We start from the raw sequence: 18,527 nt of genomic DNA, 5'->3' as shown, positions 1-18,527 counted from the left end.
TCTATAAGATGTTCTCTGTGCAACCACAAGGACCTGAACTCAGTTCTCAGAACTCTCATTTTAAAAAGCCAGGCAGGCTGGTGTGAACTTGCAATCCCAGCACTGGAGCTTACTGGCCAGCCAGCCTAGCCTAAGCAAGCCCCAGATCCCAGTCAGAGACCCTGTATGGGAAAACAAGATAGATGGCTCCTGAGGAACCTCTGGTCTCCACACACGAGTGCACACACGTAACACACTCAACTAGTCTGCTTTATCAGAAGAAGGACCATCTAGCAGTGGTCGTGGCTAAAGTCAGCCTTTTCTGATGTTAGAATGGCCGAGCAGCGACCACAAATGATGTCATGATATGAAGTCTTTCCCACAGCCTGGGTGTAAGTCCTGTAAGCCAGAAAGCAGTGACAAGCCCCACCCTGCCCACCACTCCTGGCAGGCTTTTCAGCTAGCATTTGGTTCTGATAGTGTTGCCTCCTCTTCTACACGAGAGGACCCTGAATCCCAGGGAGATCCATCCTGGGTCCTTCACAGAGCAGGGCAGCCACTGAGATGAGAGCCCCAGGTCCTCTTACACCTATCTACGTCCATGTGATCAGGAATGGAAGGGAGGTACTCATGCAAGCAGAAGTATGTCTCTGCCTTCCTTTCCCATTCTTTCTCCTTCTTGCAGCTTGGGAAGTCATTATACAGTCAAGGGCACAACCTTAGGAAGATGGAAGTTAGAGCCAGGGCCTGTGATATCTGGGCACATGACCTGAGACACCACTCAGACCTTCCTAGTGAGTGAGACTGGAATAGGCTAGCTCATCACACAAATATTAGGGTGGGCCCACTGAAAGGGAGGAGGAAAGGAGGAGTTGAAAAGGATGCGGAGTGGTAGAAACCCTGTGTGGTACAGCAACACGAAGCAGTACAGAGGCTGGAGAAAGGGCTCAGTTGATAAAATGTCTGCTGTGCAAGCATGAGGACCTGAGTTCAAATCCCATCTAACAAGCCAGGTGCAGCTGCAGACGCAGCTACAACCCCAGTGCTGTGGGCAGAGGAGAGTGGAGGTTTGATACGGCTTGTTGGCTCTCAGTGACAAACTTCTGGCTCAAGGAGAAACGCTGCCTCAGAGAAATAAGATGGAGTGACAGAGGACACCTGGTACCTTCTTTTGGCCACCGTGCACACCTGCACACAGGTACACAACCCACACACAGAAATTCATGCACACCCAAAAAAAACGATAATAAAACAGCATGGCCACTATAGAAAACAGAGCAGGTCTAATAATAACTAAAAATGATTGCCAGAGGGTCCAGCAATTACACTTCTGAGTATACTCTCTGTCCACAGCTGTTGAAACATGGATACAACCCAAGGACCACTGAAGGTCTGATGGATAAACAAACTGTGGGCTGTACTGGCCCTACAAAGGAAGGATAGGCTGATGTGGTGTACAAGGTGATGAACTTTAAGGACATCGTGCTCAGGGAAATAAGCCAGGCACCAAAAGACAAATGTTGCCTGATTCCATTTATATGTGGTACTCACAGTAGTGAGAAACACACAGACAGAAAGTGGGATGGTTGCTAGGAGCTGTGGGAGAGAAAGGGACGGGTTGTTTTGAAGGAACAGACTTTGAGTTTTACAAGATGAAAAGTTATGGAGGAGGATGGTGATAAAGCTTGAATACTATAGATAAGATGTGCACTTAAAAACAGTGAGGACGGAGGCTGGAGCGATGGCTCAGTGGTTAAAAGCACTGGCTTTTCTTCCAGAGGACTGGTTTAACTCTCAGCGTGCACAGGCTCACAACCAAGCATGACTCTAGTTCCAGGGCATCCAACGACCTCTTCTGTCCTCCACAGGTACCAGGCATACAGACAGTGCGTGCAACCAAAACCCCACACACATAAAAAAAAATGGAGATGGTGGTGATTGCTGAAGCTCCAGATTTATTGTTTTATGGTAAATTCCATGTTCTGTAGTTGGGAGCTTAGAGATGGCAGTCTGGGGCTTGTGCTCTGCTGGGAGAGGGGGTTCGCTCCTGGGCTACCTGATCTAACCAGCTAGACGGATGGGCCGGCTGCTTTTTGGTTCTTAAATCATGGTAAAGCATACCATTTTTATTTTCTATTAAATGTCATGTTACGTCTGTTTCTTCTAGTGAGGACTGGGGAGCTTCCCGGGAAAGATGGGGAGTGAGCGCAGCAGATCCCCAGCAGGCCTACACACCAGGAAACTTCTCCCCAGCTTCCCTAGCCCCAGATCTCCTAACTGAAGGAGGTACATCTGGTAGAGAATAGGCTCATTCTTACCTCACGCCACTCTGAACCCCAACACCATAACTCCTTTAAATACTTTGGGCATCTGGTCAGAAGATGCCACCCATTTCGGCTGATGAGAAGGTAATAAGATTGAAAGCCCCAAGCCAGCATGGAGGGTGGTAAGAGATCTGAAAGGTGGGGTGAAGTGGAAGGGGGAACTGGGGGTTCATATGATCATAATAGGTTGTTTGTATGTATGCAATCATCAAGGAATTTAAAAGGAATACTCTAGTTCTTTTAAAAAAAAATGAAAGTTCCGAGCGACAGGTTTGTCATTTAATTCTCCCTTTTCTCCCTCCATCTCATCTCCAAAGCAGGGACTCTCCAGATCTCCAGAGCCCATTGATTAACACTCATAAGGCCCCCAAATCACACTCAGACAGTACTGCACACTTTTATTTACAGAAAACACAAAGCATTTCAATTTTCATCTAGCAAACTGATCCACATTTTTTGTCTTTTTTTTTTTTTGGCACAAAGAAATATCACAGAGAGACCCCAGGATCAAACAGAAACTTCTAAGATTCATCAGCCATTACTGATCCAGGGGTTGCCACAAGACTCAGACAGACAAGCTCATCACAAACCAGAGAGAAAGGAAGAAGTCCCGGTTCACCTCACAGTAAAACCTTGCTCACCATCAGGCAAAGGTGCGCAGGAGGGACAGGTGCCCCATGAGAGGGAGTAGGAATCTGGGGCAGGAAGCAGGGATGGGGGAGGGGTGATCACTTTTCCTAAACTGGGAGAGCTGGTCCCTTTGTATCCATCCCTTACAATGAGAAAACAGTTGCAGAAGGTGGAAGTTGTGTGCTGGGGAGCCTCTCCTTGTGTGCCTACGTGTGACTGTGTGAGTGGGTGCCTGTAAACACTGTCCCCATCCACAGAGGGATTCAACATCCTCTGTCCCAGTGAGTCCCCTCTGAGACATAGTGCAAATTTCAGGGTCAAAGAGGCAGGAGGGAGGGGAGTGGGCAGGGATGGGAAGGACACACAGACAGGATGGGAAAGGCAGGAAGAAGGGGAGTGGGCAGAGGTGGGAAGGACACACAGACAGGGTGGGAGAGGGAGGAGGGAGATAAGGCAACAGTTTTAAAAAACCGTCCATAGCAGGTCCACATCAGCAAAACCAGAGCCACCTGCCTCCCACCCCCACCACACTCGGGTCACAAGAATGGTCGGAAATCGCGCTCCTCCACTAGGCTGATGGCCGGGTTCTTCAGCTCCTCCTCTGAGTTGGCCATTTTGTAGCCCAGCTGGGCCAGCACCTGCTGGCAGGCATTCTGGGCGAAGGCCACAATGTCATAGGAGAGGCGGAAGCGCCACTTCTCAGCCGTGGCCGCAGAGTTGCGCACCGTGCCGTACTTGTGTTTGCCCAAAGTGGGGTCGCCCCGTGTATTGTTCTGGATCCAGCGCGCCACATGACCGTCCAGCGGTATACCCAGGAATTCGTAAATCTCCTCTGTCTTCTTCATGGGGTTTCTGGCCAGGTCCTCATAGCGCACTAGCATGTACTTGCCCTTGAGCCAGGAGGGCCGCATCAGGCCGGTGGACACGGAGCTGGAGAAATCCTCGCACACTGTGGTGAGCTGTGTCACATCCAGGTTGTAGGGTTTCCTTCCTGTGCCGTACCAAAGCCGCCAGAGTCGGTAGGTGTCCCGGAAGGTCTCACTCCGGGAAGCTAAGATGCCACGAGGGTCTCGTACCAGCTGGATGACCTTGAGGTTCAGCCTGGGGTCTTCCACCAAGGCTCGAAGGTCATTCACCTCAGGCACCCGTACAGTCTTGATGGCCACGTGGGGGCGCTCACGACAAGCTTCAGCTGCCAAGGTCAGGTTCAGCAGGCCGCACTTGCGCACACAATCCCCCTCCTCCAAAACCAGATCAGGAGACCCTGGAGGGTCGCACACTGGACGGGAGCAAAGGACCCTGCTGGCTCCTCTGCGGAACACCCTGTCAGTGGTGTGGTTGACGGGTGGCGGCTTGATGTAATTCTCTAGAAAGTAGAGATCACAGTCATAAAGGCTCCTCAGCAGGTCCCGGCTGGCCCCAAGCATGACCCTACGATCTGCGGGGCTCTTGCCCTGGGTGAAGCGGGGAATGAGAGTGTTCTGGACGTGGTAGAGAGGCTCGAACAGATAGAAGACATCCATGTGCTGGTTGAAGAGCTGGCCCACAAAGGATGAACCGCTGCGTGTGGTGGCCAGGATGAGGACGTGAGTCTTCCTGGAGAGGTTATAGGAGAAGGTGGGGCCCTCCTCACACAGCCGCTCTGCCAGTCCAGTCTCTGTCAGTCCAGGGCAAGTGTGGAAAGACTTGGCAGTGAACGTGCGGATGGCTGTGTACTGGATGGCAATGGAGGCCAGGGCAAGGAGGAGGACAGCCTTCCAGGAACATTGCATGGCTGGGCACCGTCATGGGGCTGCTGCTCCAAGGCACAGGGTCTGTGGACAGAGGACAGCCAAGGGTTAAGTGTCTCATATCATCAAGAGTCTTCATGGAATCCAGGAAAACACCCAGCCCTGCCCAGTGCTCACACATCCCTTAGGACCTACAAAGCCTACACTGGACGGTCATTTTCTTGGTGTCTCCTGGGAGCTTTTGAGAGCGAAACAGATAGATTCCCTGTGCCCCAAGAGCTAAGTAAATTGTGACTGCAGAAGCCTCCTAGAGTGAGCTCTGGTTTCCCTATGCCAACCCACTTACTGTGCCAAAGTCCAATTCCCACAACTCCTGCATTTAGGGGTTGCCTTATGCCACACCCTGCCCCTGCCTGTGGCTTCTGCCCGCATCTCCTGGATCATGAAGATCATCTTCTAATCACACAGGCTGATACCCAGACACTACTCTTTCTACCCATCCTCTAGCTACCCTCCGAGGAAGGAGATACACCCACTTCCTCCCCCAAGACACAAGTCCTAGAGAGCAAGGACTTGTGCCCCACTAATTCTAAGTTCACAGCAGAAGCCAGCAGGGCCAGAAAGTGCCCACATTGGGCCACGGCCGTTCTCCCTTGCAAATGAGGGAGCCCAGCTACCTCCAAAGGGGGACTTCGAGGCACCTTTAGTGCTATAGTCAACTGGCCTGGAGCAGGGGCAGATCCCAGAGGCTGCTGGGATGTGTCTCTGTCCAGGACCTAAGGCTTGCTTCCGGCGGTGAGGCAGTGATGCTCGCTGCCCAGATAAGCTGCTCCTTCACCCTCTGGTCCACAAGAGAGAGGCTAGCAAGGGGCCATAGGAAGGTAGAAAGGGAAGTGCATGCCATGGGCTCACAACATGCCCCAAGCAATCTTGCAAGGTGGCCCAAGGGATGCTGACTCAGTCACCATGTCCCAAGAGATGCCAGGGCTGCCCCAGACCCAGGGTCAGGGACCTCAGCACTTACCGAAAAAGGACTGCTGCCCAGTGGAGACTTGGCTGCCAGTGTCTTAAATCCAACCTGTCCAGGAAGTGCAGTGATCTGCACCTCAGGCCTGTGGCCAGCAGCTGCAGGGACAGTGGGCAGGGTGTGCTTGGGCTCCATTCTCCCTCTCTTTACCCCACAGTCTGCTCCCAAGGCACAGTGACTTTGCCTGCTCCCTTGCATTGACTCAGGGCTCCAGCTGATCCAATACCATCCATGAGCCACGAAGCCCCAACTTTCAAGCTGCAACCTCTATTGCCCACCCCTCTCCCCACAACAAGCCATGATCCTTCTAGCTAGCATGCATGCCAAGTGCCTGAGGTGGCAGGCCCAAAGGGGTTCTGTATTGGAAATGAATGGAACAACCCTGACCTTTCTGAATTCAACTGGTCCTGCGATGCAGGCGGGTCACCCAGGCCTTCGGGTGGAGAAGGTAGCTCCAAAGGGACAGCTGGGCAAAAGGGTCTTCTTTCAACCATGTGCAGCATGCACGACAGCTACCTGAAAACCAAAGGCACACTTTACCAAACCCCACTAAAACACCAAAGCCAGCACGGCTTTAGATGGCACCTACTAAGTGCTCACAGCCCTAAGCCATTTACCCAAACGAGCAGATTCACCCTGTAAGCAGGTCTGGGCCCACCGCACGGGCGGCAGTACCTGCTGGGACCTATGGCTTTAACCCCCTTCTGGAAGCTGTATACTTTCTCCCCAAGACACAAGTCTTTCTCATGCTCAGGCACACCTGGCCTTCAAACATGCACCCAATTCACTGTCCCAGCCCACCCATGAGCCAGCATGGGAGGGGCCAGAACCGAAGGGGAGGAGCTCTGAGACTCGGGATGCACCTTCTCTTTTGTCATTATGCCTGCTATTGGTTGGCTCTTGGCTCGTGGCTGGCAGGTAGACTCCATCTCCCGAGCAAACAGAGTCACCATTTTGGATATTCTGTCATTCCTTACAAACTGCTCTGGTAGATCATGGGCCTACTCCCATTGCTCGGGTGGAGAATTCAAAGACCACTGTATGACTCACAACTGGGAACCAGCAGGGACCTGAGTCCCTCTTCAACAGTCTCGCCAGCACTCGAATCCCTTCACCTTTGGCTCAGTGTCCCAAGGAAAAAGGCAGAGCCTGCTTGCCTGGGGACTAGCATGGGGCCTGGGGCACAATGGTAGAGGCTTGAGATCTGGGAATCCCATTTAAAATGTGAAACTCCACTACCACGTGTAGAAATCAGTACTGCATCACCACCGAGAGGCAGCTAATAGGGTAAGAGGCACAGTCTGGATTCTTGGGAACCTCTCAGTATGATCAAAGTCATGGTCTGGACCACACTCAACATAGCCCCTGTGGCAGAGGACGCTGCCCCATGGAGGGAGGACTGAGGAGAGTGGGAAGCCCTCTTTACTTTAATCTCAGGTCCCTGCCAGGTGCCCCAAGAGAAACCCAGCACTCTTCCAGCCAGGGAACACCAGCAACAACAGAGCCTCCTTTCTTCAGCTGTGACTCCACCAAACTCAGTCACATTTCTTCACAGGCATCTACCAGTGATCTAGACCACTAGGCACTGACCGAAGACCACAGAAAGTCAGCACTCTTGAGGGCTCCCTGTCTTCCTGTGTGAGTGCTCCACCCCTGCCCCACCTCAAGGCTATGAGATCAGCACCCCACAGCCCATTTAGCAGAAAAAGAAGTTGAGGCTCCTTGGATTACAACAGCTTTTTCAGGTTCATGCCCCAAACTCATGTTCAAATCCATTTGCTGAATCTGCTCCAGTGCCACCTCTATTTCATCTCTGGTCTGCATCAAGACAGGGTTCTTTGGCCCTTAGCACCCCACCCTGCAATTGCAGCTCTAAAGAGAATACACACAGGTCTCTTCAGAGGATAGCCATGCTTCTTGCCTAGGAGAAGAGGGACAGTCCGAGCTCTTTCCCCAGTTTCCTTTCCCACACCACTTGGAGAAACTCAAAGGCAGGTCTAAGAGTTGAGGTTGTTCTCAGAGACGTAGTCCCCTAAGGTGAGGAGACTTCTCTCAAGGTACAGCACGGGCACTGTGGGCACAAGTTTGAGATCCAGCTGAGGACCACGTGCCCGCCTTCCAGGAGGGCAAAGGCAGAGCATGAGAACAGGAAGGAGGATGCTAGGACCCACTGAGCGTGCCCTGCTCTCCTGCCAGCCTGGCACAGCCAAGCCCAGAGTTGGCCAAGGGTTCTTGGTATGCCAGAGGCATTTGTCCTGGAAACCAAGGCCCGGGGGCCAGGTCTGGTTGTTCCCAGGCAAGTCTTGGCTTCTGCAAGAGATTTCTCAATGCTCTACTCTTCCAAGACAGACTTGGGGGGCCATACCCCTTCCTGGGTTTCCAGTAGTTTCTGGTATGGCCTCCCTCGTTGATGGGTCAAACCTTGGGCACAAAAATCCAGAATCCCACCTTCTTGTGAGAAGCTAGTGCCCACCCAGGAGAAGGTTCCGACTGCAGCAGCACAGTCAGGAGTGGAGGAGGATGCTGCACAGAGAAGCTCTGATTTGCAGCTAAGAGCTTAAGCCAGCATCACACCAGCTGCCAATCAGAGGGCACACACATCGGCTGAGCACCAGCTGGGTCTGAATTCACTTCTGCAGTCTCTAAAGGTGGCCTAACCAGAGCAGTGGCTGTAACTGACATGAAATATTTATTCATACCCAGCATTATGACAAGACCTTGCCTTGCAATTGACAAGTGACCTTTGGCCCCAGCTCCATGGACCCCAGCAAAGCTCTCCTAAATTTTGCTTTGCTTTTTTGCCTTAGGGAAGCACCTCAGAAATAATTACCTGCACCCCTAGAGTCTGCTCTAATAGAGGCAGACCTCTGTAAGACTTTGCCCACCACTCCTTCCCAAACCACTTACCCTACCAGAATTTTCTGCTCTAGACTGCTGCGGTGTTATTTCTGCCTACTCTAGTGGCCAGAACTGGTAGTGCAGCCTCTTAGCTTTGTTGTGTTGGGAACGGAGGCTTAAAGGGAGGGCCAAAGGTCCTGTGGTGGGTGGGAGGTGTGGTGTTGCAGACTGCAGGAAAGTGTGATGATGGCACCTCCACCCAAGTTCTGACTTCGATCCACAAAGAGGCTAGCAGCAACAGACAGTCTGGCTCTCTACTCCTGACCTTCCCCACTGCCCGCCCCACAGTGCCCAGGCTGGAGAAGCAGTGTACACAACGCCACTAGCAGGAATGCCCTGCATCTCTGCCTGTCACTAGGTTAGTGACACTGGTTCACACCTATTTGTACCTAGAGTTTTCTTCAGATCTCTTTCTTCAGATCTTCGCCTCTCTACCTTAAGGACGCACCCCATATTTAGGGCCAGCTGAGCCACGTTCACATGGGACAGAGGGAAAACCCCGTGGACAGTGGGAAAACTCAAGTCACTCTCCAGGAGAGAGCAGCATTCAGTGCCTGCCCTCCCCACCAACCACCAGCTCAGTCTCACTCCCCATTCCATCCCATTCTCCTCCCAGGAGAGGAGCTAAGAGGCTGTGGAGGGGTGGGCACTGCTTACAGGGAGCTTTGAGTTTATTATGTTTGGGAATAGTCCTGTGGAGTGACCTCATCCCCGGGGAGGAGCTGGAGAGGTGTCTGAAGACAAGGTTGGCCACTGAAACAACTATCCCTGACCCGTCTTAGTGCTCCCTTCTTTGCCCTGGTGACACCGCCAATCAGCTTCTCCTCTCCAGCCTTCAACACGCCTGGTCAAGACTTCATTGCCTTACAGTCAAACACTAACCCTGAGCAGGTAGACCTGAGGGACAATGGTTGACTGGAGGTTGCTGAGGTCACACAGGACCTGCAATAAGCAGGGCTTTAGAGAGACTGAAGCCTGCAGGGAGTGGTTGAGGACAAGTGACTTCTTTCCCCAAAATGTTTTTCTGAAAGCCCAGTGAGCAGGGCGCAGAGAGCAAGAGAAATGAGCCTGAGCATCGGCCACCTGAACAAAACCACGGCACGGGGACTCCTGGGCTCCGAGGGCAGGGCACTTGGACAAGGAGGAGCTTAGCTGGAAGGCAACTTCAGGAAACTGAACGTCTAAACCCACTGTCAGCTCTGATCCACCATAGACGTTTGTTTGGTTACGGTTTAAAAGGAAAACAGCCAGGGGATTTCTTTTCTACCAAGGAAAATGAGGTGATGAAAACAGGGCAAAGAGAAAAGAAGATCCGGGAAGCATTAAAGATGGCGCCAGCTCCGCTCCAAACACCAAGTAACTTGTGGGTTTATGGGGTAGAGCTTCCTGGCAGCCAATGGGAAAAGGAAAATAACAGCCACACGCTTTACAGGATCCATAAGATAAAACACATGATTGTAAGTTATCTGGTGAATAGAGGCTGGGATCATGAGATCTCCCAAGAGGTCTCCAAAGTCACATACCACCAAAATCCCAACAAAACCCAAGGACAAGTTCCCGAGGGCTGTGTGCTGGAGCATCCTTCAGAATTAGCAGTATGGCGGACACAGAGAGACGTGGCAGGTGTTCCAGTCCGTGAAACAATGAAAACAAAGTGCTCCTCTTTGCTGCCACGTCTGTCTCCACTTTAACCCCAGTAAGGTCTGCAGGTCTTTCCTGCGGGATCTGCACGACAGGTGTCCTGTGCCCACCCTCTGGAGTGCTTCAGCAGAACCAGACACTCTTGAGCATCCTCAGCAAGAACAGGTCTTACTGTCAGGGTTCTCACAGTCGACCAGCTGTACAGAGGGTTACTAGTCCTTTTTCATTTGCCATAGGCACACTGCCATCTCCAGGCAAGTCATTCCCGTATCCATGAGTGCAGGTACTGAGGACACAGGACACGCCTGACCATCTCAAGTGTCTTCATAAAGTTGTCGTCAGCCCTGAAGGAAAGACCTGCATGGGGAGGTTGGGTGGGAACCTCCTTCCAGTTGTTTGGCGGCTCAGAACCTTTGAACCAAATGCTCAACCCCTGCTGCCCTCTGTTGCTCTGAGGTGTGACATGAAAGAAACAGAGCAATCACAGATGGAAGCAGGAAGTAGAGGATAGGAACAGCTCAACATAGTGGGGTATAGACAAGACTCATGAAGGGGTGTCCTCTGGTGTGAGTTCAGGGACTAGCCTGGACCACCACACTCCTGGCTTGGAAATGCCCGCCCATGGGGCTAGTCCCACCTGCAGGGACCTCAGCTTTAGGGGAAGGAAGTTGCTTCTCTCCTGTGTCTGGTGGCCTGGGAGCAAAGTCCTCCCTGACATGGGGTGAGTGACTGCCCTCCTGTGCTGAAACAAGGGCCTAGTATACAGGAACCCGAGAAGAGAGATGAGTCAGAAAGCTGGTCCCTGTCTCAGCCAGGCCAGCCTGTGAGAGGCGGAACTACTGCCCCAGCACCAGACGGAAAGGCCCCGGTTTCCTGTCCCCCTTAGCACAGCCACGCCGGTTGGAATAGTACTAAGGCCCCACCCACTGGATTCTGGTTTGGTTTGGGCTTCAGTCATCCTCCCAACTTCAAGGATGAGGAAACAGCAGCAGAAGCTGGGCAACACAGCTGCTGCCCTGTCTGCAGCTGACAGAGTGACCTCCTGTTTCTGCATCCTTGGACCCCTGTCTCTGGACACCTGCATGAGGCCCGCCTGCCCCGTGTGCACAAGAGCTGGAGACTGAGAGTGAGAGAGGACAGGGCATCAAGGTTCACCTAAACCCTGAGGTTTAGGAGGGATCGAGATGACCATGGACCTGGATCCCACAAAGGGTTGATCCCGCAGACATAGCTAGTTGTCAGCAAGTCCGGGATGCCCATTCAATTACAATGACCCAAGCCCTGATTGCAACCACAGAGTTTAGACCCCAGGCCACATAAGAACACCAGTCAGCACCAGGACACAAGGAGCAGATGCAGCAAGTGCCAGAACCAAGGGGGCCACCCCAAATAAGCTCCTGACAATCATGACCTCACCATCCACCCTCTGGTGGTGTCCCCTGCTGGGGACAGGGACTACCTGTTGCTCTTCCTGAGGGCTCCCTGCCATATGAATGGATCTAGTTATTTCACCCTTCCATGCTGAATGACAAGAACAAAAATGATCACAACTGGATGTGGCTGTTACCGTCCGCACCCCACCTCAGGACCCCGGGGGAGCGATAACTTAGAAGCTACGACCCAGGAATGTCACAATCCTCTGCAGCCAAAAAACATCAGAGCAGAAAACACCAGGTCTGAAATTGCTTGAATTGGATAAAGGTCTTAGGCTCAAGGCCCAGAGAGGCAGCCTTTCTCTCTTCTCCTAGACTGTGCCACCCAATCTGGTACCAAACACATCACAAGCCTGTGTGTCCTTCATCACTTCTCTCAAGAAACAAGCAGAATGATAATCTCTGACTGCTACAAAGACCTCTAGAATAAAGGGTAATGTAGGTATTCCCCAAAGTTCAGAATTCATGGTGTGGCTGCCACGCATTACCCCAAGGGACCTCCTGCAAGCTGAGGGTGAAGACACGGCTGTGTCTACTTCACATGTAAGACTCAGAAAGGTTAGATAATGGACCAGAGATGTCTCATCAAGTAAAGGTGACTGCCACCGAGCCTGCTGGTCAGAGTTTGATCCCCAGGACCCATGTAGTAGGAGAACCGCCCACAAATTCCCCTCAGACCTCCTTACAGACGTTGTGGCATGCACACATCTACATACATACACCCACAAGATAACTAAGAATACGTAATTCCCTTTTTAAAGAAAGCACATTTAGGTGGCTGGATCACAAAAGTCAGATGTGGCAGTGGGGTGTGGAAGGGTCCCTAGTCTCTGAACTTGCCTATAAGCTTTCCACAGTCCATGCTGGAGAGTGAAAGCCAGACCCACAACCTCAGGCAGCCTGACCCTTTCTGATCCTGGCACATAGAAGGGGAAGGGCACACCCAATTCACAGGACTCAAACAAATCGAGTACAGTGCGTCCTCAGCACAGGGATGGGTCCGCAGCCATCACTGAATTAGTGCCATCTTCAGAATGTCAGCAACACACAGGCTTCTGTCATTTTCTCTAGCCTGCACAAACCTTGAAGGGTAGCTCCAGGAATTTCCTCCGTCAGTGTCGAGTTTGGGGCACCTTCCTACTCAAAAGTCCCAAGAGACTCTCTGGCATCCCAGAGACTCCAGAGAAGAGTGGGGGCCTTGCCTTCCTCCGCATCCCTGGGTCCCCAGCTTACAGCCCTTCCAGCTCCAATCACTGAACAAACACAAAGCGAGGATCTCTAAACATTTAGAAATCGCGGGAACCCTGTGCCCCCACACAGCACCATGGGGATTTATAAAGAACAAATCATGCCTGACAAACTTGATAGCTTTCCTGATAGAATTACAAGACTGGTGGATGAAGGGAACGTGGGCAGGGTAATATATCTTGATTTTTAGCAAAGCATTTGATACAGCGCCTCGAGTAATCTTACAAAATTAATTCAAACAGACTTGGCCCTCAGCTCTTGTCATGGAGCCTAAAGGCAGGAGGGGGCATGTCCCAAGAGTCCTGAGTAGAAGAGGCAAGGCCAGGGACAAGTCCTGGAAGGCAAAGAGTCTGGGAGTGGGGGCAGGGCTGCCCGTCCAGTGCCAGGCCACATCTTATCTAACATCTTCATTAATGGTCCTGAGAGAGGGAGCAAACAGTCAGTTAATGAAATTTGCAGAGGATATTAAATTGTAAGGTGTTGTGAACACCAATGAGGACAGCAAAGTGGTCCAGAGAGACCCAAGGCAAGACTCAGATCGCTGGCAGAGACGGGTGGGGGTGGGGGCAGAAGGCAGTTGCCAAGCTTCTTGGAGAGCTAAAGGGAAGGAGGAGAACAGTCCCCCAGGCTGCTGTGCAGCTGAGAGAGGTCATAGTTAGCTTGGGTTCTGGCCTGACCGAGTAAGCAAACCCCAGGAATCTTATTTTTGTCATCTGTAAAATAGAAGAGCCAGCAGCTAACTCCGTTGCAGCTGAGATAGCTGGTAGGAGTGGGCGGAGGGAGTTCAGGGAGCTGGGGACAGATTTCCACCTTATACGAGAGGGCTCTTCAAGTCATGGGTGTGCTACAATGAGAAAGGGTCTGGGGAGGAGATTCTGCGTGTGTGTCACTGGCGGCCTGAATACTGTGGTGCTGGAACTGTTAGAATAAACCTCTCCCAGCCCTACCAGCTCCAACCTAAGGACTGTGCTCCTAAGTCCTGATTGTCATAACCACATGGCCCAGCTGCTCCAGGATCGGGGGATGGGGACTGAGCCCTTCTCTCTGCCATAAGGTCCCTTTCTACCTATACCTCCTTTGTCCTAGCCCCAAGGGGCTCAGCAAGCAACCCTTCCCTAGGATGTGAAGCAAAGCCATCTAGCCTTGGAGGGTTTCTTCTCACAGGTTTCTGGCTAGGGAGAGTCTCAAAAAGAGCCAGGCTATAGAGTACCAGGCTGAAAAAGCCTAAATAAATCTCTATGAGAATAAATGAGCGGCTGACCCCCAGACCCCAGCGGGGGTGCCAGGCTCTTCTCAAGCAGGCCATCCCAGACAGGTGTCAGCGCACTGACCGGCACACAGGGGAGGGAGCCAGGTGAATCCCTTCGCATTAGATAAGGAGCCATGTCACTCTCCCCACACACTGGCGTGCTGCTGTGTGTTCCCCAATAAGGAACCTGACCTTCAGGAGCCTATTAGGCCCTAGGTTTGCAGAGAAAGGAACTGAGACACTGAGTAGTCACCAGAAGCTTGGAAGCTGAACCAGTAGATCATGGAGGTGGTCCCCAAGGGAGAATCCTATCGGGTGGAGAGTGGTAGCCTGTCCTCTGGGGGGGTGGGGGTGAGGAACCTTGTTTACCCATCTCTCTTCCCAGCAAAGAGAGTTGGTCCAGCTGCACCACACTTGTGGAGCCTGATTTTACTATATGTTTCCCTTCCTTCCCCCAATGCCTCGCTACACCGAGTCCTCTGAACAAGTCTGTTTCCATGGAAACCATACAGTGACTCAGGGTTTCGGGACCTTCTCAGAACCAGATTATGACTGTCAGATGCTCCCTTCTCACCACACTATCAGCCTCCCAATGTGCAAGGATGGGGCACAGCAGATAGGCAAGAGGAACCTGGGGGCACAAGCCAGACCTCACTGAGAACCTGACGCCCAAGGCTACTGCACACTCAGTGGAACAATGACAGATCCCTCCTCCAGGGCAGCCTAGCTTACTCCTATACTAGCACCCTCAACCTAGCTCCTCTGGAGCCAGGGCCCTTGGGAGAGGGCACAGAGATCTACATCCTCCTCTGAGGAGAACTGACATGGGGGCCGGGGTAGAGAGAAGCAGGGTAATGTAGGGTGCTCAAATGCAAAGGGTCCAAAGCTCCATAGATGCTCAGCAAAGAGGATGTGGAGTCTGGGTGGGGGAGGAGAGGGGTCTGCAGGGTGCTGGGGAAGGGGAAGGAGTGTGACCTCAAAGCCCCAGCAGTACTGGGTGGATATCAGCAGTGGCCTCTCACTTGCACAGCCCACAGACACTGTGGTCTGAGCTGGTCTTGACCCACTCACCCACCAAGACCTGGGACGACAACAGCAAGCAATGAAAGTTTAAGGGGCCAGGCTCCTTGCAGGGGTCCAAGACCCAAGGGCATATCCACCCCCTCCTTTCTTCTGCAGCTCCCTAAAGCCCCAAGAGGGCAGGGAATAGAATAGATTGGAAGCTTGATCTCTCCCTGGTGAATCCAGCATGTGAGTCATGACGGCAGAAGCACTTTGAAAAAGAAACAGGGTCATCATGATGCCTAGAAGTGCGGTGGTTACTGGGGACTGGAGCCTGGGAACTGCCTGCCAGCTTAGGTGTCTTTGTGAGACAGCCCAGCCCCACCTCCCACCTAAGGGACTGAGGAACCAGGGAAACCAATCTCGCTCCCTGGTCTATGAGCTCCCTGTCTATTTGCCTCTTACACCTACTGGTATCTTTGGCTTTCCAAAGCGGCTCCCTGCCCAGCCAGGATGCCTGCCTCCTGCCACCATCCTCAGTTCCTACTGTTTCTAAGTTCCACAAGATTTTGGGCTGAATTCCTGCCCCTGAGAGGACATGCACCTTCCCTGTCCAGCCTTAACCTCTCAGCCATCAGCTATAACATCCCCAGCACCTGGAGGCCTGGATCCCCTGGTGCCCAGGAGCCTCTTGTTTAAACAGTTGTTAAGTCCATCAGGAAGCCAGAACTAAGATTGTAATCTGGAAAGGGGGCAGGCCTGGAGTAGGGGGAGGTAACATAGCGAGGCCCTGAAATTAGGCCAAGGTACCCCCCTAGTAGGACCATGAGATCTTACCTTCCTCAGATAGCTTAGCCTTTTAACCCATGGGTCCCAGATAGGGTCACAGTTGAATGTTACTGTAAAGTCAAACACTGTGTCCCTCCTCTCTGGAGCCTGAGAGGAACTGACCAACACACACACACACACACACACACACACACACACACACACACTCCCGGTTCTACTCAGAGAGGAGCTAGGGCTATTTATGCGGGGGGGGGGGGGGGGATCTGCACCGTCAGGCAGACCTAGTCTCCTAAAGGCCCATCCCATCACAGCATAGTGAGAGCGGATGCAATGCAAGACCGAGGCTAGAAGCAAGAAGCCTCAGGGTGTAAACCTGGTTTGGAAAGTTAGAGGAGGCACCCGAACCTCAGGGTTTCTGGCAGCCTTGGCAGCCCCGAGTCGGGCTGTGAGATGGTGACCCCGGAGCAGACGCCAGAGTGCGTTCGGCAAGAGAAAGGAAGCCCCGGGCTTAGCCCAAGTTTGCTGCCCTCGCCAGATGGGGGCAAGGAGGGGCTGGGGCGATCGCTGCGCTCCGGGGCTACCAGTCCTGCCATGCTCTCCCAGCATCTATCACTCTACGGCCCCACACCACCGCCTCCGCGCACCGCCCAGAGACACTGGCCCCGAGCTAGGGGCGTCTCCCGCCGCGCCCGCGCCCCTCCCGGCTGCTGCGGCGCAGTCCACTCCCGCCTGCCCCGGGGACCGCAGGACCCGGCCATACCTGGTGGCGGGCACGCTGGGAGCCCCTGCAGCGTCCAGCGCCAGCTCCATCCTTGTCTAGAGTCAGGCTCATTGAGAGCCCGCGGGTGGCGGTGGCGGCGGCATCCTCCTCCTCCTCCCGCGCCCTGCTCCTCGGCCCCCCTCCTCTGGAGTCTCTTCCTCCGCCTCCGCGCGTCCCCTCACGGGCCCCTCTCCATGCCCCGGAGGGGCTCTAGCCTGGGGTGACTGGTGCAGCACAGTGTCTTCTCCCGGGAGAAGAAAGAGAGCGATCTCTGGCCAGAGGGGCGCAGGATCAGGGACCCGGACCCTGAGCACTGCAGCCCCAGGCTCCGGAGGATAGTAGCAGCCCGGAGGCCGGAGCCTCGCAAAGCACCCTCTAGCGTCCCCAGCCTAAAGCGGGAGCCTCTGCTTCAACCCGGAGCTAGCGGGCGTCGGGCGCTGCGGTCCCGGCTCCACCCCCAGCGCCGCCCGCCCCCTCTCCGCCCGACCCCGTCAGCACGCGCCCTCCCGCCCCCAGCGCAGCTTAGGCCTCCAGCGCTGGGACACCCCCTCTAGCAGGACTCCAAGACCAACCCACCGGCGGGCCGGGCAGCCACGCCCACCCCGAGTTGAGGATGTCAAGCGGAGGAGCACCGGTACCTCTTGGCCTGCCCTCTCTCCCGCGCCCCCGCGAGGGAAGGCACATGCTCTATTTTTGCGGCCAAAACCTCTGTATCTCCGAATCCGTCTACAGCCACATCCTGACCCTGTGTCCCAATCACTATCCTTTCTTCTGCCAGTGCAATCAGAGCAGACTCTAGAACCCAAAACTGGAGTCCATATTCCACCTTGGTGGTGCTTCTGCCACTCCCAAGTAGAGAAATGTTTCACTTGCCCCAGCGCCTGTCTTCCCTTCCCAGCCGGGCTCCCGAGGAACTGGAGGTTTTGTGGGACACTAGAGTTCCTTTGCTGGAGGAAGCCTTCCACCTTGCTTAGTCCCTTCCTACGAGGCTACATCTGGCTGGCCTCCCTGGTGGAATCAGACCACAAGCTGTCCTTGTGGAACCAGGGCAGTAACAGAATTCTGCCATCACCGTGGTCCTTCATTCTCCACACAAATATCGACTGAGCATCTCCTGCTTGTCATAAGCACCAAGCACTAGCTGGTGACAAGACAAACAGACCCCTGAACTCTCAGCGTGGCCTGAAGAAAACCAAGGTAAAATGGCAGAGGAAGGGAGATCTACTTCTGCTCATGCACCACCAAAGTTTCCCCACATACACAGCCCAGGCTCCGCCTTGGCCTGTCCCCCCCCTCACCCCCCGCTGAAGATGGGCCGTTTGGAGGGCTGTGGCCAGGAGATTGTCCCGAGGCAATGGCAGAGCTGTGAACTTCCGTCTCCACCATGGCTGACTTCTGGAATCTCTCATTTCCACAGTCTGTTCATCTGTCACCCCTGACATGACTACAGAGAACAGGGGTTTTACAAGGAGGCTGTGCACCTGGAGCTTCCCAGGGTACAGGGGCCTTTGTGGGTTTGCTGTGTGACTGCATGATGCAGCCTCTCGTGCCTCAGTTTCCTCATGGGGAAAATGGAGAAACCAGTTTTTATCTCCTAGAACTACTGTGAACACCACACAGTAAAATAGATCTAAAACACACAGTGCTTAACCCCATTAGTCACTGGTTGTGAAATAGATATTTGTTTATAAAAATATCTTGGATTCTCTGGGAGACCCCAACAAGCATATCTTCAGAAAATTCTCCACATGGAACCGGATGACATGAAGGCCCTTGCCCCAAGGGTCTCAGTAAGCCAAATGACCATTTGTCTTGGT

The 18,527-nt window shown here is 53.4% G+C and overlaps 1 protein-coding gene across 6 annotated transcripts; it reads right to left on the bottom strand.

Annotated features, from left to right (window-relative positions):
• Nucleotides 1–2,675: 2,675 nt before the first annotated feature.
• On the bottom strand, nucleotides 2,676–17,190 carry Chst1 (carbohydrate sulfotransferase 1). Of its 6 annotated transcripts, none has more exons than XM_075961470.1 (5): nucleotides 16,711–17,190; nucleotides 6,078–6,206; nucleotides 5,688–5,788; nucleotides 5,388–5,523; nucleotides 2,676–4,747 (listed from the first exon to the last, which is right to left on the bottom strand). In XM_075961470.1, the coding sequence occupies exon 5, from the start codon at nucleotides 4,703–4,705 to the stop codon at nucleotides 3,470–3,472; it is 1,236 nt and encodes a 411-aa protein (XP_075817585.1). In that variant the 5' UTR covers nucleotides 4,706–4,747; nucleotides 5,388–5,523; nucleotides 5,688–5,788; nucleotides 6,078–6,206; nucleotides 16,711–17,190; the 3' UTR covers nucleotides 2,676–3,469. The 6 variants fall into 6 exon arrangements, with proteins under 6 accessions (XP_075817585.1, XP_075817588.1, XP_075817584.1 ...); XM_075961473.1 differs by having other exon boundaries at nucleotides 5,688–5,741; nucleotides 16,711–17,155; XM_075961469.1 differs by lacking the exon at nucleotides 5,388–5,523 and having other exon boundaries at nucleotides 16,711–17,163.
• Between the last annotated feature and the right edge of the window lie 1,337 nt (nucleotides 17,191–18,527).

This window comes from Microtus pennsylvanicus, chromosome 2 (genome assembly GCF_037038515.1).
Source record: "Microtus pennsylvanicus isolate mMicPen1 chromosome 2, mMicPen1.hap1, whole genome shotgun sequence".
NCBI lineage: Eukaryota > Metazoa > Chordata > Mammalia > Rodentia > Cricetidae > Microtus > Microtus pennsylvanicus.
The sequence above is the reverse complement of the archived record's forward strand: the minus strand, read 5'-3'. Positions and strand labels throughout refer to the sequence as shown.

Bases quoted from the DNA above. Each gene is read 5' to 3' on its own strand.
- Chst1 (XM_075961470.1), bottom strand. From the start codon at position 4,705: ATGCAATGTTCCTGGAAGGCTGTCCTCCTCCTTGCCCTGGCCTCCATT.